This window comes from Armigeres subalbatus, chromosome 1 (assembly GCF_024139115.2).
Source record: "Armigeres subalbatus isolate Guangzhou_Male chromosome 1, GZ_Asu_2, whole genome shotgun sequence".
NCBI classification, from domain to species: domain Eukaryota; kingdom Metazoa; phylum Arthropoda; class Insecta; order Diptera; family Culicidae; genus Armigeres; species Armigeres subalbatus.
In genome coordinates this window covers 29,063,611-29,091,237 of record NC_085139.1, presented here as the reverse complement: position 1 = coordinate 29,091,237, position 27,627 = coordinate 29,063,611, and the positions used below count along the sequence as shown (strand labels likewise).

Below are 27,627 nucleotides of genomic sequence, written 5' to 3'. Positions count from 1 at the left end.
AGACGTCTGTTTCTCTGTGCGCAAACCATTTTTGAAGCATGGGTGTAACAAAAGTTTTCGTACTTTTATTTTAATCACACGGGACTCTCTACGAAAAAGAACCAACGCAACTTTTCATTTTAACCAACGGTTTTTTTAATTTGATAAATGATTTTTCTTTCTGTGTACCAACCCGACCAGTTAGTCATAACAATTATATCAATATGTGTTACAAATAACAATACTTGAAATCATTTCTCTGTCAAAAATGGATGAAAGAAAATTTCACGATCGCCATAACATGATTATAACATAATGTATTATGCTTATTTTACAGAAAAACAAAAATGCCAACATTTTTGGTAGATAGGAATTGGAAAAAAACGAAGTTACCACCTTCAGTATATCTTGATTTGATCGAGAAAGGCATCGTCACCGCTAGGTTGATTAATTAGGGTTTTTGAAGCTGTTTCTAGATCAAATCTAATACATTTCAATTCATGCGTTTAAATTCGCCATAATAATCATTAGGCGATAACAATACTTCCGCCTCACCAACAAGCATTTGTTTACTTTGCTTGATAGGTAGACGGTTTGACAGTTCAATAGGTAGATTTGACTTCACTCTTTGCGCAACTCTATATATAATAGACTCTGATATAAACCTGTCGGAAACTATAATGAACGTTTCCGCTGAAGGAATGAAGAAAATCCATTCAGCCGTTTTCGAGTCATGCGGATACGAACACAGATCATTTCATTTTTATTATATAGATTTGTTTCTGCGTGTAAATAGTTGTTCTCAGATATCCGCTCCAATAACACTTTTTACACTTCTGTCCACTTGAACTCCTTTAGACTGCGCCAATTATGCCGTGATACCCCGCGGTATAATAAAATAAAAATTATTTCACTTAAACTATTCGCTATTACACTTTTATTTAATTTTCTTTGGTTACAAATTGGAAACATTTCTTTACTGCTTGCACTGGATGGAGACTGAAGTCGCATTCCTATCACTGACCTTATTATAAACTAGGGATCCTATTATAAATCCCTATTATAAACTATCATTAAATTTTGCAAAGTATATCGTCGATGTTGATCGGCAACGTTATTCTCCTCAGGTGTTGCTACCTCGAGTTCCTGTTGTCTCAGCGTTTCCGTGGTGTGGCAATTGACGTGTCGAATGTCCATTGCCATGTGGGTTGTGGGTTCGGTACTGTTGCTACAGATGTAGCGGGTTCGATATTCCATAACTTACATATGTGGAAAAGTTCTCCATTTTCTGCTCCATGCCCTGCAGTATGTTGATAGCTTTGTGAAGGTCATTTTTTAGATCAGCGATGTCACGACTCAAAGCATCATTATTCGTCTGCGCAGTTATCGTATTCCGATGTGCTACTTGTTGTTGAGTTGCTTCAAACGCACCGGCGCTTTGGAAGCATTTGGACAATTTTCGAGGTGGTGACTGAGCTTGCATCAACTGGTCCTGAGCGTTAGCCGGTGATGAGTTGATTGACTCAGAGTTCAATACTCCAACAGTGGAGTAATGTGTGCCAGAGGGACTGGTTTTTCTGAGAGTTATCGGTCTTCGCAATATTAGTCGATACTGAACAGATGTGTTGACGCCTGTCGAATAGACATGAACGAATATGTTGATAGCTTTATCCCTCCAAGATTTTAGCATCTGTGGTGTAATTGACGATGTAGTGTAAACTTTTTTCTTCGTCGTTTCTTTCAGTGAAATAAAATGTGCAATGTCCTCAAATCCTGGTTTGCGTTTCTTGGACCAATGCGGAGTTTCGCCTTCAAAAATAACTTGGCGTTTAACCACTTTTTCAGCTCGCTTCCAAATGCATCGAAGAATCTCGTCCGGCGTATCGCCCCGTACGAGAGCCAGATCAATTTTCTTCATACTTCGCTGTTTTCTAAATAAGCGTTCAATGTAGATACCTTTGAACCAAAACTCTGAGAGGCATCCTTCGTCATTTTTTAGATCAGCGATGTCACGACTCAAAGCATCATTATTCGTCTGCGCAGTTATCGTATTCCGATGTGCTACTTGTTGTTGAGTTGCTTCAAACGCACCGGCGCTTTGGAAGCATTTGGACAATTTTCGAGGTGGTGACTGAGCTTGCATCAACTGGTCCTGAGCGTTAGCCGGTGATGAGTTGATTGACTCAGAGTTCAATACTCCAACAGTGGAGTAATGTGTGCCAGAGGGACTGGTTTTTCTGAGAGTTATCGGTCTTCGCAATATTAGTCGATACTGAACAGATGTGTTGACGCCTGTCGAATAGACATGAACGAATATGTTGATAGCTTTATCCCTCCAAGATTTTAGCATCTGTGGTGTAATTGACGATGTAGTGTAAACTTTTTTCTTCGTCGTTTCTTTCAGTGAAATAAAATGTGCAATGTCCTCAAATCCTGGTTTGCGTTTCTTGGACCAATGCGGAGTTTCGCCTTCAAAAATAACTTGGCGTTTAACCACTTTTTCAGCTCGCTTCCAAATGCATCGAAGAATCTCGTCCGGCGTATCGCCCCGTACGAGAGCCAGATCAATTTTCTTCATACTTCGCTGTTTTCTAAATAAGCGTTCAATGTAGATACCTTTGAACCAAAACTCTGAGAGGCATCCTTCGTCATCCGAATCCAAACCTATGGTGCATTCGTTTGTGAGTGGCATGTCTACATTCTTAACAGTAGGTCTAGCGCCCAAAGCGGCATTAATAGTTATTTCCTCAGTCAAGCAGACTTTCTCTGTCATTGGTTTTTCGAAGTACTCCAACGTATTAGCTACCACACTTTCACGTGAAGTTTCTTGTTGAGTTGTTTCCAACGCATTGATGTATTTGGACGCTACTTCTTCATCCAATTTAAAATGCTCGTCGCAATGAATGAATGACATGCCCGCTTTGCCAACAGTGCCTCTAGCGTCCGAATCGTCATCAATTTCAATTTCCTTATTAGGGGTGGCATCATCAGCCATGAGTTCTGCCAGGTCCTCTACCAAATCGTCATGTCTGTAAAGATAACACTATTAATAATAACACTAATAACCAAGCAAAGGGTGCGGTTGGCTGCATTCAATTCATTCAAAAAGCTTTCGAGTAATCATATGTATAGCCTTTACATGTATACTTAGTTATACGTGAATGGCAAAACGGTTAGCAATACGGGGTTGGACTTTTCTTATAGGTACTATGCATAAAGTGCAAAAGCGCAAAATAAAATTTAAAAGCAAAATTATGGGTTTTTTTATAATATAAGAAAAGTCCAACCCCGTACTGCTAACCGTTTTTAATTAAAATGCTCCTAGAATTTTCAAGAAAAGTTAAAAAAAGTAGGAGGTTGTGTCTGAGACACGACCGCAAAATCAACGTAGAATTACGTATTAGAGTGCAGCGACTCAGAACAGTAATTAGAGTAGAGTGGGGCATGAGTGCGCGTGGGGTAAGAGTACGTTTTCGATTTTTTGAAGTAATAAAAAAAGATAAACTAGCAACATTGCATCAGTTTGGCAGGTATTCTGGCCAACTATTATCATGTGTAATTGTAAACGATTTGAATAAACAACAAGGAGATATGGAATTAGATAACTTTTGATCATTTTGCTAAAAATAATTGGGTTTCCGCAACTAGTATTTCATTACCATATATACGTTCAATCAGGTGAACATTATACCATTTCGATAACCTATTGTATAGAGTACTTTATGGTACAGAACACCAAACCGGTTGGTTTTCCAAGAAGTCAAAACCATTACTTGAATAATTTTTGGGACTGTGGGGTAAAAGTACGCAGGAACCGGTGGGGCAAGAGTACGCATATGAATCTTCAAGTTATTATGTAAAACCCGTATCTCCGGCCGAAATAAGACTTTTTCCAAAGCGTAAAGATCCACAACTAAGAGAAAAGGGACAGAATTCGAAATTATCACAAGTTTTTAGGATAAGTTTAAGTGATTCGGTGTTGGAAAGGACTTAGCGAACAAAGTACTGAAGCGAAATAATGAAATTGTATTAGGACTTGTTGTACACCTTAGTACGAAAACACAATTTCTTCTAAATGATAATTTCATTTAATCAAAAGAAACATTCATAAATTACGCAACGTTTAGCTGGGAGGGGTTGCGAGATGTGTGACGATTCATATAATTTTTAGAGGATTCATACAAATAGTGTAAGATAGGGGGGAGGGGTGATGAAATAGCCAAATTTTACGTTACGTGATTGATGGACTTTCTTTAAGAAAAATGCCTTTGTATACGCCACTCGAAACCTGATATATATTTTTACCTCTGTAGTTTTTTCTATATACACAGAGCCAAAAAAAGTTGGGATTTTTACATTTTCTACTTTTTATTTCAAGAGTAAGGAAAAATTGGTAATTTTGAGTACTAAAATGTTTGAATTAAATGCAAAATGTTTAATCTGAGTGCTTTTATTCCAGTGTAAAATTGAGATTTTCACAGTGAGAACAATCAAACCAAAATTTAAAAACTAATCAAACTTACTTTCATTTTAAATCTTTCTGGCAACCATGACAACAACAACAAAAATTAACTGGCAGCCCATGACGATCTGTCAAATTAGAAAGTTGAGAAAAATGTTTATGTTTCAAGTTGCACCCGGCCGCTCTTTTGTGCCTCTATACGTGTCTTACGGGTCTTTTCCTTTAAATTGGTTGGTGAATTAGTTATTTTTTAGTGAGCCCGTTGCAATGGTGGATACGAATGAAAACTCCGTAAGTATATGATACCATAACCGACTGTAAAGAGAAATTTCTCGACTCAGAATGGTGACGTGAGAAAAGAAGCCTCCACGTCCGTCTTGCGAAATTTGAAACGGTGAATAATAAATTATTGGCAGTGGCTGATTTTCTATCCGCCGCTTTCACATCCAGGCGCTACAGTATATGCGCAAAATAGCCAGCATGAGTTAACCGCCAGAAATTTGTATGGCGAAAGACATCTAACGCGGGTTTTCTCAGAATTGGAAACTTTTTATGAAAAACTATTTGGTACCGGTTATGTAGGAAGGTGTCCGCTACTACGTCTACCAAATATTTTTTCGATGCAGGTGCTTAGTTTTGAGAAATCGAGCCTTAGATGCCTTTCGCCATTCTGATTTCAGAAAGTTAACTCCAAGTGTGCCGCTGTAAGCACGCTCAAAGCAGACGATTCATTGATTAAATTTGTTTGCGTTGTTTTCAGAATAAGTTAAACACCTCGTCGTACATGAAAGTACCGGGTTACGTTGCTACGCTAAAAAAGGACGGTGTTATGTATGTGTTTAAAACCCTGGATTTTATTACACATTTTCTGGCAATACAGTGAACGTTCGCTAATTGGGGTTTTTTAGTTGGGGCGCTTTTTAGTTGGGGGTTCGCTAATTGGGGCGAAACCCAATTAAAAAGCAGCTAAACGTCAGAATGTGATGCCAAAAACGCGTTGACGTTTTGTTTCCGTGTTTGGCGGGATCGATATTTTTTGGCGCGTAAAATTTTCTTTTGTTCAATGCAAAAAGTAAACGACATTGACGCTTGTCAAACCGCCCCAATAAGCGAACAGCATTCGCTAGTTGGGGTGAGGTCGTGCCCCAATTAGCGAACGATCACTGTACTGCCTTTCAGTTATTAAGAATACGAATTTTGTTATACTGCAGTCTCGTCGGCGTTTTCTATTACTCGATATTTTAATTCGTTCGATATCCGATATTAACAATAAACGTTGCTAAATGTAATCGCGGCTACCCACTCTTTATCGAGATCCCGAAATATCCAACATTTTGGTGTCAGAAGTGGGATTAAAAGGCTAAAAGGCAAAAGTTTTCCGGTCGAAAGTAACGCGTTTGTTTCGGTCTCGTTAAATCAAGGTGGCTAACGAAGAGCTAATGACATCTCTTACGCAGATTTTAGCCAATGCCCGTAAATCCTCCATGGAAGCTATGGCGGCAGATCCCGCCAGAACAACTGCAACCCAAGTAAAGCCGCCCTCGTTCTCTGTTTCCGAATACCGTTCAGTGGACAATACCTCCGTATCAGATTATTTTAAACGCTTTGAGTGGGCATTACAGCTAAGCTGTATTCCACCTGCTCAATATGCACATTATGCACGAGTACATATGGGAACGGAGCTAAATAATGCCATAAAGTTTTTAGTGAGTCCTGACGATCCGGAAACCCTCTCATACGACGATCTACGTACTACGTTAGTCGACCACTTTGACCAGGCGAAGGATAAGTACGTAGAGAGTATCAAATTCCGTAAAATTGTTCAGCAAAGCGGCGAATCAATCTCCAGTTTTGCTCTCCGGCTCAGGCAAGGTGCTGCTCATTGTGAGTATGAGGATTTTCTCGACAGAATGCTGATCGAACAGCTTCTGCACGGCCTTGAATCGCGGGAAATGTGTGACGAAATTATCGCTAAGAAGCCTACAACATTCAAAGCAGCTTTTGAGGTAGCCCACTCTCTGGAGGCTACGCGCAACACGACCAAGGAAGTGCGAACGGCTAGACCATCGTCGGTTGCTGAGGCGACCAATAAGTTAGGTTATGAAAAACCGAAAACACGTAAAGTGGACTCTTCCTCACAAAATCCATGGCAGAAGTATAGTGACAATCAACAATCAGAACAGAGTGTGTGTAGTGGCTGTGGTGGTAATCATACCCGAATTCAGTGCAAGTTTCGTGATGCTAAGTGCTATAACTGTGAGCGAAAAGGTCACATTTCCAAAGTGTGTAGATCCAGAAAGCAGAAATCTGATCAAACCGCTTGTCAAGTGCAAATGGAAGAGCTACCTGATTCCCAAATAGACAAGGTCTATTCGTTAGCAAAAATCCACTCCATCAATACAACTGGGAAACGAGTCATACACGTCATCATCGACAGCCAAAAACTGGACATGGAAGTTGACACCGGAGCTCCGTGTGAAATTATAAGTGAAACCAAACTCCGCACAATAAAACCAACTTTCACGCTTCTGAAATCTGATCGAAAGTTCTCTGGTCATACCGGCCACCGTATTCGGTGTTTGGGACGGCTTCCAGTGAGTGCCACAATCGGTTTTACTACACGCAACGTCGATTTGATACTCTGTTTGGTAGAGAGTGGATATCCGAATTCGCTGGTGAAGTGGATTTGAACATGCTGTTCGCTGAAAGTAGTGCAGTACATGCGTTAAGGTCAACTACCTCCGCGGTCTTCGTGGACCATCAACAAGCACTGTCTCTGTTGCTGGACAACTATGATAATGTTTTCAGTGACAGTCCGGGAACATTGAAAGGTCCACCGGCATCAGTGCATCTGAGACCGGGAACATCACCAATATTCGCAAAAGCACGGGACGTACCGTTGGCATTAAAGAGCCAGTACGCGGAGGAAATCGATAGAAAGTTAGCCACAGGTGTCTACAAACGAGTTGATTACTCTGAATGGGCATCTCCTACGCACATCGTTGTGAAGAAGAATGGAAAATTACGTATTACCGGTAACTACAAGCCCACGGTGAATCCCCGAATGATCATCGACGAACACCCGATACCAAAAATTGAATCAATCTTCAATCGAATGAGTGGAGCCAGTCTATTCTGCCACTTGGATGTAACGGATGCTTACACTCACCTCACAATCGACGCGGAATTTCAACACATCCTTACACTGAATACTCCAACACATGGTCTAGTGCGACCGACGAGAGCAGTCTACGAAGCTGCGAACATCCCTGCGATCTGGCAACGTCGCATGGAAACAGTGCTTCAAGGGTTGCCAAATGTGATAATTTTTTTCGACGATATTATTGTGTTTGCGGACTGTTTTGAAAATCTACTTACTGCACTAGCTGCAGTTTTCGATCGACTGAAGTATCACGGTTTACGATTGAACCGTTCGAAGTGTGTATTTGCCACCCCGGCTCTCGAATGTCTGGGTCACAAGATTGACGCTACGGGATTGCATAAGTCGGACCAACATATTGAAGCTGTAAGAGATGCACGTCGTCCATCGAATGCAGATGAATTACAGCTGTTTTTGGGAAAAGCAACGTACTACAACGCATTCATTCCCAATCTATCCACACGGTCTCGATGTCTTCGTGATATGTTGAACGCAGAGTCTTTCCAATGGGATTCAGAAACAAGTGCCGCATACGAAGACATAAAACTAGCAATCATTTCGCCGCAAGTACTGATGCCGTATGATCCCGATCTACCATTAATATTGGCTACGGATGCAAGCAAATTTGGATTAGGTGCTGTTCTCTCTCATCGCGTGGCAAGCGGAAGAGAACGTCCGATAGCGTACGCTAGCTGCTCTATGTCTGCTACTGAACAGCGCTACCCACAAATAGACAAAGAGGCTCTCGCAATTGTATGGGCAGTTAAGAAGTTTTGACGTAGAACTACGTCTGTCTTTTCTATATTGGGGTACACTTTACGATTGCAAAAAAATGAAAATCGTCACGAAAATATGATAGACTTTGAACGTTAATATCTCAACCGTTTCTCGATGGATTTTCAATTTTCTTGGACCATTTGATTAAGAAAGAGTCAATGCTTCATACCCGATGTACACTGAAGTCGTTTGTTACGCGGTTATTTTTAGAGGAATCGTTTTTATGCGATTTTTTATTCACGCGAGTTTCTGGATTTCCGCATTCCTTCAGATATACTTTGGGATTTACGCGGTTTTTTACGTTGTTTTAATTTACGCGGCCCATATCCTCCGCGTAAAAATCGACTCTAGTGTGTCACAATATCTATGTATGATAATATTTACTATTAAAAACTTGCTAACAGTTTAGCACTTGGTTTCGGTGAATCAGTCAATCTCGTAAGTGCATCGCAAGCTTCTTCTTCCATAGCACTACATTCCAACTAGAACTTGGCCTGCTTTTAATTTATCAGCATTTCTTTAGTTATTCATTGAAAGTTTTTTTATGTCCGCCATTGCAGGGCTTTTAACTAACTGCAGTTCGTTTATGCTAACTTAAACGTGCGTTTTCCTTGGAAAGCTTGGGGGCATTTGACGATAGCTTCTTGCTTACGTCTGTTGATGCAGTAGTGGGGCTCGGAATCTTTTTCGCTGCTGCAGTGAATGCGTTCTGGTAAACTTTCTTTGGCTCGTTTTTGCTGATTCGTAGGTGTCTGCCGGATTAAACGCTAAGTCCGACGCAATTCACGTGATGGAATAATTATTATTATCAATAACGCCGTTGACAGCCCAGCTTTCGCAATAGGTTTTTTCTGTAATTAGCCACCAGGGGCTTAGACTGACTTAGCGATTGGTGGTAAGTTTCTGTAGCAGTTTGCGTCGGTAATGGTTTCAGCTGTACACTATCAGCCAGGCTTGTGCTTTTCAAATTGTGTAATCGATTATCATTTAAAATAATATAAACCTAATTAATACCAATTTAATGTCAACAATGAAGTTCAATCGGATGTTTGGCATTGTTACCAATGCTTCGAATCGAGATACAATTATCGAACGATTCTTACTCTCTATCGAGTTTTTATCAATTGGTAATTTGGATATGTGAACGCTTGAGAGTGTTGTTCATCCTCGATTATTTAAAAAAAATATTTTTATCTTCATTTTCAAATGTTGGTCCAAAAATTATATACATCACATCGAAAACAGATTCAGGCTGGGCTTGAAAAACGCTTGCTTTGGTCTCATCGCACAGAATAGTCGAAAACCTGTAGATTACATACAGCTACGTAGTTCAACGTCACCTTTGCGTACAACCCGATTGGGCTGAACCTTTGAGTTTTTCTACTACCTGTATGCTCGAAGATTTACTCTAATAACGGATAACAAGCCCTTGGCTCAAATTTTGCATCCAGCCAAATCTTTATCAACACTCTGTATCAGTAGAATGGCCAATTATGCTGATTATTTGGCACACTTCAATTTTGATGTTGTGTACAAATCTGTAGTAGTTAGATAACGCTTAAAACTCGCTCAGAGATAGTGAGAAACATACAGAGAGGAAAAGGGAAAATAGGAGAAATTAGGAAATGTAAGAAATAGGAGAAATACACATGATCAGAAGTTTAGTGACAAGCAACCGAACAAGACGTGTTCATTTATTGAAAACAATATCATTTTCCCTCCCACTTTTGATAGTTATTTCAGTGGCGACGAGGATAGAATTTTTTTAAAGTATTTTAAAATTTGCATGAAATTTTATTTTTTATTTCGCGTGTGAAAAAAAAGTGCAGTTTTGTAGGTTGAAATAGTTCCTACCGATTTTTTCCAAGGAGCTCGGCGTAAGTACCATTTTGTTTGCTCCTTGTGCAGTGAATTTTGCTTTCCGCCAATTTTTTGAGCGTGGTTCATCTTTGTTCTGAGAGTGTCTTTTGTATAAAATTCTTTTGAGCCAGAACAATAACCTACACGTAAAAAAAAGCATTTGTTTTATTTATTAAATTAGATATATATTCATTATTATGTATACAAGCATGAACTTTATTACTCGTCCAATAATGATCATATCATATTTGAATATAAAGCATTTAGCGTGTTGATATATTATATTTTATTTGACAATAAAAAGTATAAGTTTTTCCTAATGACAAAAATGTATAAGAAAAAACTTATACTTTCGATTCGAAGCGGATATGAGAAAAAAAAACATGGCGCTGGAAGCTGCTGGAACATTTTTGAGCATTGAATCAGGAAAATATAAGGTGTAATCTATCTGAATCTATACAGTTTATTATAATAAATGCATTTCATTTGTGTAAGGCAGTGATGGACCTTGCAGTCTTAAACGAATATTCCAAACTTGTCCCAGTCATAACCGGGCACACATCTCATCGAATCTTTTATTATTAACCAACAAGAAAAGGTAAGGCAAAACATCCATTCCAGTTTAGTGAAGTCAATTATCTTAAATATAACAAATCTTGACGATGTTGAGAGAAGTTCGCCAGCAGCTTAAACTAAAATAGATTAATTTTTACAGCGCTATTGATCCGTCATCGCCCGGATGAATCGATAATTACACCGGAGAAACCAGTAGTTTGTATTTGTAACAGCGTAAGCTTGATATGCGAGATTGTTCCTCCTGGCTGGCCATTGTTTCAGTACCGTGGGTATCGTGACGTATGGTGACGAGGTATCCACAACTGTGGTCGACCAAGGAGCTTAATATCTTATTCCCGAAGCTGTAGCGAAGAAAAACATCACGGTGACATTGAAAATGCTCTTGGCTATAATGGTAGAGCAGCTTGCGCAGTGCATGAACCACCCAGTTCCCTACACCCCAGTATAATATGCGATACGAAGCGTGATATAATTCGTTGCGCCAGTGAATCACAGCCTCAACCCGAGCCTCAACCTACGATAAAGAATGGAGAACTGAAAAACGATATTGAAATGTCTCCAAAACCATTGATGATTTGGATAAATAATAAATGTCGAGAAAAAACTAATTTGTTTGTTTTTTTAATTTGAGCTTATTTTGAAGGCGAGAAGAACAAGAATATAACATGAACCAGGTTAATGAAATTCATAATCGAATCCAATGATTTCATTATCATTCATGTAATGACGTTCATGCAACAACTGCATGAATGTAATTATAAATCTAATATAAGATATTCGGTATGGACATGAAATGTATAAGTTTCATATTATGAATATCATTCGAATGTTTCATAACCTTCATCTGAAGAATGCATATGGTTTATATAAAAAACGCAATGGCAAAAATGTATGTGTTTTGGCAAATATAATAATTAAGAAAATTTATTTTCGTGTATCATTATCCTTTTATGGCGAAGAAAACATGAAATTTTGAAGATTGCACAAATTGAAATCTGTAGAGAAAAATACTTTTTAAAACCACCATTTTGAGAAATAAACGTGGTTATATTTTGTCGACGACCATTTTCTACACATGCATTTTTGGTATTCAACATTTACAGCATTTGAACGAGGACCTCACATCAGCACATTTCTCTGTGTGAGATTCAGCGAACCAAACGAAATCAGCGACCGAGAACGCAAAAGAGAACATCGTTAACAGGATTGAGAAGTGTGCGTTCACCATCGTGAACTACCGATCAGCTCACCACTACCAACAACCAGTGCAACGGAGCCAGTCGAGTCGGCTTTTGGAGGTGTCAGCGTCGATAAAAGTGCATCGAGTGCAACAAAAAACATCGGATCATTTGCCGTCGTGAACGAACCGTGAAGCTGTCACCCAACGATCAGCTGTGTGCATATAGTGCGGACTCGAGTTTTCTGCTGCTGGATATACCGGTGTTGGTACTGCTGGATTTTGTTGCTGTGGTGTGTGGATTGCTGCTGTAGGTGCGGAGGTACGTCGTAGTGTTGGTGCCTTTGGCGTCGTGGGATTTTATTTGCTGTGACAGAAGTGCATCGGAGATTTATTTTTGCCGATTTTGGTTGCTGCGATTTTGGTGCATTTTGGCTACCGTGCGGTGGAGCGGATTTGAAATCGCAGAGCAACATTTTTTTTACCGAGTGCTTTTTTGTTGGATTGTTTTGGTGCATAGTAAATCAGGTACGTGGTTTTTGTTTACATTTTACAATTTAGTGCTGCGAGAGATTTTATTTTAATAGCAATTGGGTCCAAATTTTAATTTGTGTTTTTTTTTGTGTTGATATTCTTGTGCGTTTCTTTGGAAAGGATGACTTTGACATCAATTGCAGACCCCTTTATTCCTTACTCAATGCCATTCAGCCAGTATCAAGAACAGCTGGAATGGATTTTTAAGCACAATGAATTTCCGGAAGAACATTATAAAACGTCATTCCTAGCGGTTTGCGGAAAAGAAATTTTTACGGAATTGAAAAGGTTGTTCCCAGGAAAAGATTTTAATGACCTAACATACAAGCAAATGACAGATGAGTTGAAAAAACGTTATGATAAAAATGATTCAGCTGTTGTACACAGCTATAAATTTTGGACAAAGAGGCAAGGTAGAAATGAGTCTTTGGAAGATTTTGTAATAACGGTTAAGAATTTGGCAGAAAGATGTGATTTTGGGGAGTTTAAAGACAGGGCTATACGTGACATGCTTGTTATAGGAGTGAACGACACTCAGCTGCAGAAAAGATTGTGTGACGAAAAAGAATTAATCTGCGACTAAGGCAGAAAGGCTAATTAGGTCACCAATCGGAAGGCTCACGGTCTAGGCATAGATTCCGTAGCAGGAGCAGGAGTTTTGATAAGAAGCGATCGTTTACTTCAAGAAGCAGGAGCAACAATAGATTCCAAAGCAAAAGAGGTGGAGGTGCAGAAAAACCACTTTACCTTTGTTCCTTTTGCAAGAAAACCGGTCATACAAGAAAATTTTGTTACCGTTTACATGGTAAAAGCCCTCGTAAAAGTCAAGCCAGTGTAAAATTCCTCGATTCTCCAAAACCATCCACTTCCAAAGACTCACGCCTTTTCAAGCGATTGAAAAAAGATTTAGATTCTGATTCAGACTATGATGATGGTATGCCTTGTTTAATGATTTCATCCGTCAACAAAATAAGTGATCCCTGTTATGTGGAAGCCTTGATAAATAGAAAACGTTTAACCATGGAGATCGATTGTGGTTCAGCGGAAAGTGTGATTCCAGAGACGCTGTATCTTAGAAATTTTGCAAACTGTGAAATGCAACGATGTAACAAGAAACTCGTAGTTATTGATGGAAACAAATTGAAGGTTGTTGGAAAAAATTTCGTTGAGGTGCAGCTTGCTGGAGTTAGAAAACAGCTTAGTATAGTTGTTTTGCGTTGCGATAATGATTTCATCCCGCTGGTTGGTCGCTCCTGGTTGGACGTGTTCTATTCCGGATGGCGAAACACTTTCACCAATCTTCCACTGACTGTTGGGAACATTGATCTGGCTGAGGAGACTGTTGTAGATCGAGTTGTAGATGAAGTAAAGAGTAAGTTTCCAACTATTTTCACCAAAGATTTTTTCCAGTCCAATAGTGGGTTTCAAGGGAGATTTAATCTGAAAAGAAGATACCCCTATTTTCAAAAAGGCTTACGAAGTTCCTATTCTTTTAAGACAACAGGTTGTTGACTATTTGGAAAATTTGGAGAAGCAAGGAGTCATCACGCCAGTAGAGGCTAGTGAATGGGCTTCGCCGGTAATAGCGATAATTAAGAAGGATAAGAGCATACGTTTGGTGATAGACTGTAAAGTCTCAATTAATAAGGTTTTATTTCCAAATATTTATCCTTTGCCAGTAGCGCAGGATTTGTTCGCTACACTTTCGGGTTCGACCATCTTTTGTGCTTTGGATCTTGAAGGGGCATATACCCAGCTGCTTTTAAGTGATAGGTCGAAGAGGTTTATGGTAATAAATACCATGAAAGACTTTTACACCTATAATAGACTGCCTCAAGGGGCATCGTCTAGCGCAGCGATATTCCAAAAGGTCATGGACCCAGTTCTCAGTGGGTTAGAAAACGTTACGTGTTATTTAGACGACGTACTAATAGCGGGAAAGGACTTGAACGATTGCAAAAAGAAGCTTTTTTTGGTTTTGGAAAGGTTAGCCAAAGCCAACATAAAGGTCAACTTGAAGAAATGCAAGTTTTTGTAAAGCAATTGCCTTATTTGGGGCATGTTCTAACGGACAAGGGACTACTGCCCTGCTCCTGACAAAGTGAAAACAATCCGTGAAGCGAAAGCTCCACAGAACGTTTCCGAATTGAAGGCGTTTTTGGGATTAGTAACTTACTATTCCAAGTTTATTCCCAATTTGTCTACTCGTATCAGTTCCCTTTACAATCTTTTAAGAAAAAACGTGACGTATAGTTGGTCTGACAATTGTGAAAAAGCATTTAGAGATTGTAAAGGATTTCTTTTAAACCCTAACCTTTTGGAGTATTTTGATCCATATAAGCCTGTTTTGGTGGTTACAGATGCATGCAGCTATGGGATAGGAGGAGTGATAGCACATTTGGTAGAGAACGAAGAGAGGCCAATAAGCTTCACCTCATTTACCCTAAACGATGCTCAGAAAAATTACCCTATTTTACACCTTGAGGCGTTAGCAGTTGTAAGCACTGTGAAAAAATTTCATAAATTTCTTTACGGGAAGCGTTTTACTATTTATACCGACCACAAGCCTCTAATTGGTATTTTTGGCAAAGAGGGTAAGAATTCCATTTCAGTGACACGTTTGCAAAGGTACATTATGGAGCTTTCTATTTATGACTACGAAATAGTATATCGACCTTCGTCACGTTTAGGCAACGCCGATTTTTGTTCTCGTTTCCCTTTACCTGAAGAGATCCCCGAGAATTGGCCGTTAAGTACGTTAAAAATCTCAACTTTTCCGATGAATTTCCAATCGACTATAAAGAATGACAATTTTTTCCATTTTTTTCATTTCCAATCGACTTGAATGACAATTTTTTGCAAACGATATTAAAATATCTGAAGAAAGGTTGGCCTCAAAGATTAGAAAAATGTTTTCTCGATGTATACTCTCACTACCAGGAACTAGAAGAAGTCGAAGGATGTGTTCTATTCCAGGATCGCGTGGTAATTCCTGAGAGCATGAAGACCAAGGTGCTGAAGATGCTTCATATGAACCACTCAGGTATTAGCAAAATAAAGCAATTAGCTCGAAGGACAGTCTATTGGTTCGGACTAAACAAAGACGTGGAAGACTACGTGAAAACTTGTGCGACATGCAATCAAATGACAGCAATCAGCAAGAAGGCATCCTATTCACAGTGGATTCCTACAATCAAGCCATTTAGTAGGATTAACGCTGATTTTTTCTATTTTGAACGAAAAGTTTTTTTAGTCGTCGTAGACAGCTTTACCAAGTGGATCGAGCTAGAATATATGCGGTACGGAACTGATTGTAAAAGGTTTTAAAGGTTCTTTTAGGTATTTTTGCGCGATACGGTTTACCAGATGTTGTAGTCACAGATGGAGGACCACCCTTCAATTCAGAGGGATTTGTGACATTTTTAAAACATCAGGGTATTTTTGTGATGAAAAGTCCACCGTATCATCCGGAAGCAACGGTCAAGCAGAGAGAACTGGACGACTAGTGAAAGACGTATTAAAGAAATTTTTACTTGATCCGGAGATGAGAGGATTAGACGTTGATGAACAAATAGCATATTTTCTGTCCAATTATCGAAACATTTGTTTGGGTAATAAAGGTCAATTTCCTTCAGAAAGATTACTCTCCTACAAACCAAAAACTCTGTTGGACCTAATTAACCCCTTAAAACAATTTTAAAAATTATTTGACTAACTCGCATGATGAGCAAACTTTCAATAGTACCAATCTTGAAAAAAACCTGATGCTTTTGCTGCACTCAGGAATGGAGATCTGATTTATTATAAAAACATTAACCCTACAGACATCAGAAGATGGTTACCAGCCACATTTTTAAGACAAGTTTCTGATGCTACCTTTCAGATTTCTCTTGGAGGAAGGATAGTGCTGGCCCACAGACGTCAGCTTAAGCTATCCACGAGCTCTTCTCGTAAGAGAACTTTGATTTTACCTTTTGAGAAAGCGGCAAACTTCATACCCGATCCAGCACTCTTTTTGTCATCAACAGCACCCATTTCGTCATCTGTAGAAAATCGTGAAGCACCAATTTTGTCAACAGCACGAACTGATGAGCCTGTTTTGTCACCGACTTCAGTAAGAAGTGATAGCAATTTGAGAAATAGCAGTAAAAGAAGACGAGAAGATGAAGATCCTGATTTCGAAGAATCACTTAATGAAGATTTCGAATTTTATGGTTATCCTGCAGATTCTTTCATTTTTTCAAATGAGGAAATTCAAAATAATTTACAGAATGAAGTTTCTGATCCACTACCTGTGGTTTCGATTAGGCGATCAAAAAGAATTATGAAAAAGCGTAAGAAAAATGATTTTGTCTACTACAAGTAGAATTGAATAATAAGAATTAATTGTATATTTTGTAAATATTAATTATTTTAAGCTAGTGCATGTAAGTCATGCCTTCGAAAAATTTAAAATACTAAATGAATTATGTTTTGAATCGAATAAAATATCTAAAGTTTGATTAATTTGTCTACTAAAGGATGAAGGAGTTGTAGTAGTTAGATAACGCTTAAAACTCGCTCAGAGATAGTGAGAAACATACAGAGAGGAAAAGGGAAAATAGGAGAAATTAGGAAATGTAAGAAATAGGAGAAATACACATGATCAGAAGTTTAGTGACAAGCAACCGAACAAGACGTGTTCATTTATTGAAAACAATATCATTTTCCCTCCCACTTTTGATAGTTATTTCAAAATCCACGAAGGAGAATGTTAATGCAGATTACTGCTCTCGAATTGTCCGTACACCGATGATTGCTAAGAAACTATCTGCTACTGAGGGAAGAGAGAGTGAAGACGATGAGTTTGACTTGTTTACGATGCATCAAATATCACAACTACCGATTCGTGCAGAACAGATTGCTCGGGAGTCTCGCAAAGACCCTAGTCTGGGTAAAATAATACAACTCCTGGAAACTGGCGCAGATTTAACAAGGTACGAATACAAAGCACCTGAAGCCAAATACACTCTCGCTGCCGGTTGTTTACTTTTTGAACACCGTGTAGTTGTACCATCTGTTCTTCGTCAGTTTGTCCTGGATGACCTCCATGTGTCGCACATTGGTATTGTGAAGATGAAGGGACTTGCTCGTTCGTTTGTTTACTGGCCGGGAATAGATGCGGACATCGAAAAAGCAGTGAAATCTTGTTCCGCATGCGCTCGTCAAGCACATCTTCCTCCAAAGTTTAGTGACCACCACTGGCAGTATCCCAAAGGTCCCTGGGAAAGGATTCACGTTGATTATGCTGGTCCGGTTGCAGGCTCCATGCTGCTGATTATAGTTGACGCCTATGGCAAGTGGTTGGAAGTGAAGGTCACCAATTCAACGACAACTTCAGCGACGATTGGAATTTTGGATGAGCTGTTTTCACGTTATGGAGTACCCGTTATTGTTGTTTCGGATAATGGTCCACAATTTGCAGCTGCTGAATTCAAAGAGTTTCTTCAGAAAAGTGGCGTCAAATTTCACAAACATTCCGTGCCGATAGTTCGAACGAGCCAGACGTGTGTGCTGTGTCTCATCGCGGATTGTGTTCGGTAGTGAAACGGCTATTGTGTGGTGCGCTCCTACCTACGGATCCAAGGCGATCGCTGTCGGCGAGTGAAGTAGCTGCTTCTGGTGACGCCAGTGAAGCAGGCTATTGTTACTGCTGCTACCTACAGCAGCAGGGGCAGATAAGTGGCAAACTTTTTATTGTTCTCCCTTCTGTTTGTACAGAGTGGGACTGCTTAGAATTAATCGAATTAGTTTTTTTTTTAGTTTTTTTTTCTAATTTGCTATTAGTTTTAAGTTAGTATAAGCAAAATTATCCTTCCACCTTGCGGGGTGAGAATGGAGGCGGAGACTGGAGAAGGCAATGTGCCTGCTAAAGATGGAGGGCGCACTCGATTGTACCATGCGGCTTCGCCTGGGCCTTGGGTTGTTTACTTTCGGCAGAAAGTAAAAAGCCTAGATTTTCTCGGCATTAAACGAGATTTGACGCGTCGTTTTCCGAAGCTTGATTTTAGCCAGATCAACAGGAACAAATTACGCATCACCGCACCTACATACCAGGTGGCGAATGAAATTGCTGGCGACAGGGCGTACAATGTTGAATACATGGTTTATGTCCCCTCGCGGGAGGTCGAAATTGAAGGTGTGATCAACGCAGCGAGCCTGACTTGCAAGGATGTACTTGCGGGAAAAGGCCGCCTAAAGAATGCAATGGAGTCTACCGTGGATATTCTGGACTGCAAGGAATTGCATTCAGCAGCCACGGTAGATGGAAAGAAGGTATATTCCAAGTCAGGTTCGCTTCGGGTGACGTTCGCCGGTTCGATGCTCCCAAAATATGTTGATATTGAAAATATGCTATTTCCGGTGCGTCTTTTTGTGCCAAGGGTATTTAATTGTACCAATTGCAAACAACTTGGTCACACTGCCGAGTTTTGTGACAACAAACCACGTTGTGGCAAATGCTCTGAAAGGCATCGGGAGGAGTCCTGCCAGCAACAGGCAACAAAATGTGCTTATTGTGGTTTGAATCCTCCCCATGGTTTGCAGGAATGCCCGGTGTACAAAAAGCGCACCCAAAAAGTGAAGCGTTCGTTGGTACAGCGCTCCAAGCAGTCGTATGCGGAAATGGTTAAGTCGCAAGACACATCCGCCACAGCCACTGCATCGACTGCTATTTCAGCCACCGTTCGTGTAAGTGATTATTATGATTCCATATCCATTGATGAATTGGACTCTGACGCAGCCGATATGGATGATCCTGCGGAGGTACACGTGCCCGAAAAGAGGAAGCAACCGTCTTCCCCGGGATCGCGCCGCAAGAGAACAAAAATCATCCATAAAAGCTTGGCAAAATATGAAGGTAATGGGGGTTTATTTAAAATCCCGAAGCAACCTGTCCCTACTGCTTCTTTTGATCCTAGTTGCAGTAAGGCATTCCCGCCATTGCCAAAATCCGATGTTTCGAAGAAACATCCGGCTAGGAGAATCAACGAAAGAAAAAAAGTAATTCGCACTTCTAGTAAAAGTATTCCGTCCAAGCGAGGATTGATCTCCTTTAAGGACCTTGTGGACCGCTTTTTGAATTTATTCAATATTCCGAATTCATTGAGGCCTATTATTGTCCTTTTTATACCAACAGTGGAAAGTTATCTGAAGCAATTGACTGTTTCATGGCCCCTTCTTGCAGAAATTGTATCTTTCGATGGATAATACGGCCAATACCGAAGATACAATCACTGTGCTGCAGTGGAACTATCATAGTCTGAAAAATAAATTAGACGTGTTCAAGTTTTTGATTCGCAATTCCGATTGCGATGTATTTGCACTCTGTGAAACATGGCTTTCTTCTGAAGATGAAATCAACTTCCACGATTTTAATATTATTCGCCAAGATCGGAATGATCATTATGGTGGCGTTCTTTTGGGGATCAAAAATGCTACTCCTTCTACAAAATTCCCATTCCGACTGTTCCCGGCTTAGAAATCGTCGCATGCCAAGTAAATGTGAAGAATAAAGATCTTTGCATAGCTTCAGTGTACATTCCTCCAAATGCCTCTATTAATCGTCGACATTTTTGGAGCGCAGTCTCCCTCCTATCATCTCCAGTATTGATATTGGGTGATATGAACGCACATGGTATTGGATGGGGCGAAACGTATGACGATTATAGAGCGCCTATTTTCTATGATTTGTGTGACGATTTCAATTTGAATATTTTGAACACTGGTGAAGTAACTCGAATAGGACCAAATGGTCAACAAAGCCGTATTGATCTGTCTTTATGTTCAAATTCACTATCATTAGATTGCACGTGGAAGGTAATTCAAGATCCCCATGGTAGTGACCATATGCCGATAGTCACCACAATTAAGAGTGGCTATCAACAATCTGAGCCAGTTAATGTTCCTTTCGATCTCACGAAGAACATTGACTGGCAAAATTTGCATCGGCGGTAAAAATTGGTATTGAATCAACTGATACTCTTCCACCTTTGGATGAATATCGATTCCTTATTGAGTTGATTCAAAAAGCGCACTAGAAGCTCAGAAACGACGCGTTCCAAGTACATCTGTCATCATAAGACCAGCCACTCCTGGATGGGATGATGAATGTACTAAGTTGTATTCTGAGAAATCTGATGCCTTCAAGGCCTTCCGTAAACACGGAAGGTCAGAGCTTTGAAGAGTATTTGAGGCTCGAAAGAAAACTCAAAAATCTTCTCAAGGCAAAAAACGTAGCTACTGGCGACGTTTTGTCGAGGACTATCACGAGAAACCTCAATGACAACACTGTGGAAAACGGCTCGCAACATGCGGAACCGCATTTCCACCAAAGAGAGGGAAGAATACTCCAATCGCTGGATATTCAACTTCGCAAACAAGGTCTGCCCAGATTCCGTACCAGCAGAACCGCTATTTCGAGAATCAGTCACTGATCCCGGTTCTTTGGGTGGACCATTCTCAATGCTGGAACTTTCTATGTCTCTTCTTTCATCAAACAACTCTTCTCCGGGATGCGATAATATCAAATTCAATCTTCTTAAAAACCTCCCAGATATCGCTAAAAGACGATTACTTGACCTGTACAACTGTTTCATGGAGTACAACATTGTGCCCCCAGAATGGCGCCAGGTCAAAGTAATAGCTATTCAAAAGCCTGGGAAACCAGCGTCTAATCACAATTCATACCGACCGATTGCCATGCTATCATGCATGAGAAAATTATTGGAGAAAATGATCCTTTCAAGAGTCGACCATTGGGTCGAAGAAAATGCATTGCTTTCAAATACTCAGTTTGGATTTCGAAAAGGGAAAGGAACAAACGATTGTCTAGCGTTGCTTTCTTCAGATATACAACTGGCCTTTGCGCACAAGGAGCAATTGGCTTCAGTATTCTTGGATATTAAGGGCGCTTTTGATTCAGTTTCCATAGAAGTACTGTCAGACAATCTGCACAGTAGTGGATTACCCGTTATTTTGAACAATTTCTTGTACAATTTGTTGTCAGAAAAACAAATGAACTTCACACTCGGCACTCTGACAACTTCCAGAAATAGCTACATGGGCTTTTCCCAAGGATCATGTTTAAGTCCCTTGCTTTATAATTTCTATGTTAAAGATATTGACAATTGTTTGGAAGGACAATGCACGCTCAGACAACTTGCAGATGATGCCGTGGTCTCTCTAAGAGGTCCATGTGCAGCTGTCTCGCAAGGACCATAACAAAGTACACTGGATAATCTGACTGTTTGGGCCAGACATTTAGGGATCGAGTTTTCACCGCAAAAAACTCAGTTGGTTGTGTTTACTAGGAAGCGGTACCCTGCTCAACTGAAACTAAAACTGTTGAATGATGACATCAACCAATCTTTATCTTCTAAATACCTTGGGGTCGTGTTTGATTCTAAATGTACTTGGAAACTCCATTTTGAGTATTTGATACAAAAATGCCGGAAAAGGATCCATTTTCTACGTTCTATCTCCGGAACCTGGTGGGGTGCTCACCCGGAAGACCTCATCAAACTCTATAGAACGACTATTCTCTCTGTTTTAGAGTATGGCTCTTTCTGCTTCCTCTCAGCAGCTGATTGCCATCTGATCAAATTGGAACGAATTCAGTATCGTTGTTTGCGTATTGCCCTTGGCTGCATGCATTCGACGCATAACATGAGCCTGGAGGTGCTTGCTGGAGTCACTCCTTTAAAGCACCGTTACTGGGAGCTCTCACTTAGAATATTCGTCAAATGTGGAACAAGTAACACACTTGTCTTAGATAATTTCGATAAAATGCTTGAACTGACTTGTCGTTCAAGATTCCTTAGAGTCTATCTCAACTACATTTCTTCAGATCTTTGTCTTCCGTGTTATAATCCACCTCGAGTTCACTTCACCAACGACAGTTCCTCAATTGAATACGATCTGTCCATGAAATACGCTATTCAAGGAATACCAGATCATCTTCGACAAATATCTATTCCCTCCTTTTTCAGAAAAATATGAACATGTCAATTGCAACAACAGATATTTCACTGATGGTTCTCGCATTAACGGATCCACTGGCTTCGGTGTTTTCAATGTAACTTCAACCACCTTCCGAAAACTTCAGGAACCGTGCTCGGTTTATGTTGCTGAGCTGGCAGCAATTAACTTCGCTTTGGGGATTATTTCCAATCAGCCCGTAGACCATTATTTCATCTTCTCGGATAGTCTTAGTTCTATCGAGGCACTCCGGTCGATGAAACCTGTTAAGCACGCATCTTACTTTCTTACAAACATAAGAGAGCAGATGCGTGTTTTGGTCGAAAAGATCATTCAAGATTACCTTTGTTTGGGTCTCGTCTCACTGCTCAATCTACGGCAATGAGAAGGCAGACTAGCTGGCAAAGGTGGGCGCACAGGAAGGTGAAGTTTATGATAGACAATACTCGAGCAACGAGTTTTCCCATTAGTCCGTCAGAGTACTCTTCAAAGTTGGCAAAGAAATTGGACACACAACGAACTTGGACGGTGGCTATTTTCCATAGTTCCAAAAGTTTCTGGGCGAGCGTGGTTCAGAGGTGAGGACTTAAGTCGAGGCTTCATTCGCGTGATGTCGAGACTTATGTCTAATCACTATTCACTAAACGCACATCTGTACAGAATAAACCTTGTCGATAGCAACTTATGTAGGTGCGGAGCCGGTTATGATGACATCGATCACGTAGTTTGGTCCTGCTCGGAAAACGACGCCTCCAGAGAGCAATTATTGGATACCCTTGTGGCCCGAGGTAAACAACCCTTCAGGGAAGTTCGCGGTGTTTTGGGAGATCGTGATGTTGTCTATATGCAGGCCATTTATAGTTTTCTTTGTGCTTCTGACATCAAAATCTAACATTTTGTTTTTTTTTCTTTCTTTAAAGTTTTTTTTTTGTTCTGTCTCTGCCTTTTTCTTCCGTAGAGCTCCATAGCTCTTGCCATCCGGAAGATGCTCCCAGTCGAACCATTCCTCGAGCACGACGACACGCCACATCGTCACTGACGCCAAATGCCCGGATGAGAAGCTGAAATTTCCTGATCCCAAATCCTAAGCCCCGTCCATCCTTAAACATTGTAAACTAACCTCGAGTCACCACGAGTACGCTGGCTCCTTCCCCTTTCTTATTAACCGTATAATAAAATGATATTGATTGTATATATCACAAAGAACAATGGCTCCGTAAAGTGTTATACACGCCTGAGCCTACCAAATAAACGAAATTGGAAAAAAAAAAAAAAAATTTCACAAGCTTTCGGCTCCCTACCACCCTGCTACTAATGGTCAGGCCGAAAGGTACGTACAAACAACAAAGGACGCATTAAAGGCTATGGGAACCTCCGCATCAACGTTACACTCGCACCTGAACAATTTCCTACAGCAATATCGCTTAGCTCCTCACGCTACTACCGGAAAATCACCGTATAAGCTTTTTATTGGGCGAAGCATCAGAACACGACTAGACCTGCTCAAGCCCGAAGATGTTCACCGAAGAGTCACGCTGAAACAAGACAACAAATTTGAACCATCCTTTCGCGAATTCAGCGTGGGCCAGCAAGTATACTTTCTTTCCTGTAATACCCGAATGGATAAGTGGATTCTTGGTGTAGTCGCCGTTCGTCTAGGAGATCTTCACTATGAAATAGACTACGCGGGAAGACGTTTTAAGCGCCACACTGACCAGATTCGTTCGTGTATAGATTCTAGAAAACATCAGATCGAAGCTTCGGACGAAGGTAGCACAGAACAGCAAGAAACATCGAGGCCTATTCATTTCTACAACAACAATGAAAGAGTTCCTGATCCACTGTCAACCCCAAACAACACGGAAAGTTCTCCAGCGGAACAAGGTTCTCCAGAGTTCCACACACCATCTGCTAGCCCAGTCAACAGTCCGTTTCCTCAAGATCCTTCCCCGTTCATCGTGCGTCGTTCAACAAGAGATCGTCGCCCACCTTGCAAGTATACACCGTAGAAACGTAAGTTCATTCCGAAAGGAGGGAAGAAATGTTATGTATGTGTTTAAAACCCTGGATTTTATTACACATTTTCTGGCAATACTGCCTTTCAGTTATTAAGGGTCTGTCTCGTTTGGAGAATTCAACTGAAATTAAACTTAAAAGTGACATTTCAATAATTATCAAATAACCCTGCTCGCAGAGCAAGATTACTGACAGATATCGAATCATTTTGCATCGATGTCTTATTGGAATGGCTGGGCGGCACCAGTCATTCTTATTACTGGGTTATTTGCTAATTTTCGAACTGCCACTTTTAAGTTTAATTCTCCAAATGAGACAGACCCTAAGAATACGAATTTTGTTATACTGCAGTCTCGTCGGCGTTTTCTATTACTCGATATTTTAATTCGTTCGATATCCGATATTGTCTATCCGGAAAATTTTTTTACCGCTTTTTATACCGAAGTTGGATTTTTCTCCAGATACAGGACACTTTCCCAACTTCGGAAGTAGTGCGCTGGATTCGCCTAAAGATGCGCTTAACAACGCATCAATTAGTTTGACAAATAAAACTTCGGAAGAAAGTTCGGATCGGAAGTCCCGACTTCCGAATTCTAACTTGGTGCTACGCCGACAATATTAACAATAAACGTTGCTAAATGTAATCGCGGCTACCCACTCTTTATCGAGATCCCGAAATATCCAACAGACGGCAAGCGGTTCGATTTTCTGCTGATGCAGACGGAAATCTATCCCACTTCATGCTATCAGCCCCCTGAAACGGCTGTCATCTGCATACAATGTGATTGAAGCCGAAAACTTGGTGCTAAACTTGGTGCTAGCTGTCAAGCGTTGGCTTTAAGCACGGGACACAGTGACGCATGCGACAATATCGCTCGAAGGCAGATTTAATTCGAATAAAAAACAAAATGTTTATTTTTTATTTTAGGCTCGATTTTAAGCTGTTGTTAAAAGAAAAAGCGCACCATCTAAAATATGTTTTAAAACTTTATTGCTATTATGTCTATAGCTGATTCGTTTATTTCAGATTTTTCGCTATAGCGCAAAAGTTATCAGCACTGTCTTTGTCACAATAACAATCAAATTAATTACAATAACAAATTTGTCAAGTCTGCCTGATACCTATTGGGATATCTCAACAGTTTGATAGATGTCTGAAATAATTTGACAAACATTTGGCATTGTGATAAAGAGTGGGCCTTTAATTCATAATGCATCTTTCTGTTTGAAAACCAAATTTTTGCAAGCAGGAAAAATAAGACTGCAAAGCAATTAGCTGATTGATCAGCAGTGATTCATTTTTTCCTTTAATTTTAGAATACTATTTTCGTTGGAATCTGAAGCAAAATAATGTTTTAATTTTGTTTAAATAAATGAAAATTATCTTGCTGCTCAGAAACGCCGGGTAAAGTGCATTGATCCGAATTCCGTAGTTAAAATTACGCGTTAAATCGTCAAAATATAAAAGAAATATTTGAATCTCGTGATTCAATCTGCATAAAATAGAACGAAGCTGTGCAACAGTTTTTAGCTTTTGAATCTGAACTTAATCAAATCTAGGGCAGCTGCTATTAGATGCATGTCTTAGATTCATATTAAAATTAAATACACCAATTTGAATCACTACTAAACTGATTTAATTCTTAGGTTACTTAGGATTCTTAAGATTAACAGTTAATTAATTATGAGTTACTCATAATCGGCACATTTGCGACATGGGCAGTATAGTTAGGTTTCTTGTCATCCGAAAAAACTTTTTCCGGTGCATGATAGTTATTATTTTTAATCTCCAGATGTTGACGCTAAGTCCATTACACTGCCAAAAATATCTATATAAGATATATGTGTCGCAGTTATAGATTTTTGCAATAGCTCCACCCTAAAATAATCGATATAAATTAAATAATTGCTAATTCGGGACCACACATAAAATTTATTTGGATATATTTTTGATAAGTAGTTCGCGTGAAGAATGGTTATGTGTGCGCTGATATACATCATAAGTTAAATCTACGGATTTTTGCCAATAAATATGTGTGGATTTTTAGTAGTGTATGCTTCCAAAAACTATTATTCTAACATCACACAAATGGTCCAGAGTAAAGCAAAATTTTATCCACAATGCGACATCCACTTCCAGTTGGATCAGATCAAATGTAAAGGAAAAAGATTCCAATAGTGTTTCATAAAACACCTGTCGATGACACGTACAATGACTAAGTAGATTAATTTATCTTAGTTTCGACGCCTATATTATAGTGAGCTCAAGTTTGTAACCAAAGAGTTTATGCGTTAAGATCAAATAGATGAATTGATTTCGTCAACTGGAAAGTAGGTGTGCTGTCGCATATCTCATAGTGGCAGTTCGATAATTATCGAATAGCAAGATTACTTTTGATAGATTTATGTTTTAATGGTTTTGGAGGGTGCTCCAGCCTTTTTTAAGACTGGGTATTTATTAAATCTTTGAACTGGCACTTTCAATTTTAATTCGGTAAATGAGACGGATCTTAATGTGTGTTTTCATTCGGTTTCTGATAAACTTATTTTACAGAGAAAAAACGTGGATGCTCGAACAAAATTTCGTGGAAATCGTGTGTAAAGATTTAAATCGCGCCTACAGTGTGGTGCATAAACAGTGTGGTGTTACCATCTAGGGCAATTTGGAATTAACACTAGCGCTAAAAAGTAAAACACGGCAAATTTGAACCATATTTATCAGCACACTAGCACTGCGCAACGGAGACATAACGACATAGTTCAAAATGATGAGTACAAACTTTTACACAACCACGCGATTGAAGATGAACGTCTGCTCTGTACTTATTTATCGGAGGACCTTAGCCGGCCCGGGGTCTCCAGTAGCCTTGCGAGCAAAGGCGTAGGATTGCCAATCCGAAGATGGCGAGTTCGATTCTCGGTCTGGTCTAGGATGTTTTCGGGTTGGAAACTTTCTCGACACCCTGGGCATAGTGTATCCATTGTACTTGCCACATAAGATACATACTCATGCAATGGCGGGCATAGAAAAGCTTTCAATTAATAACTGAGGAAAGTTGAAGCAGACCA

At 39.9% G+C, this 27,627-nt stretch overlaps 1 protein-coding gene and 1 long non-coding RNA gene across 3 annotated transcripts in view; one reads left to right on the top strand and one right to left on the bottom strand.

Annotated features, from left to right (window-relative positions):
• Nucleotides 1-877: 877 nt before the first annotated feature.
• The window catches only part of LOC134223290 (uncharacterized), a 59,735-nt gene continuing 32,985 nt past the window's right edge, over nt 878-27,627 (bottom strand). For both annotated transcript variants that reach the window (XM_062702443.1, XM_062702449.1), the window contains one exon: nt 878-3,008. In XM_062702443.1, coding sequence (XP_062558427.1) covers nt 1,208-3,008 — 1,801 coding nt within the window. In that variant the 3' untranslated portion in view covers nt 878-1,207. The remainder of the gene's footprint in view (nt 3,009-27,627) is intronic.
• Nucleotides 9,908-17,200, top strand: LOC134223314 (uncharacterized). The gene is made up of 3 exons (XR_009982521.1): nt 9,908-10,255; nt 11,918-12,519; nt 16,409-17,200. It is a non-coding gene; the product is annotated as an uncharacterized LOC134223314 (long non-coding RNA).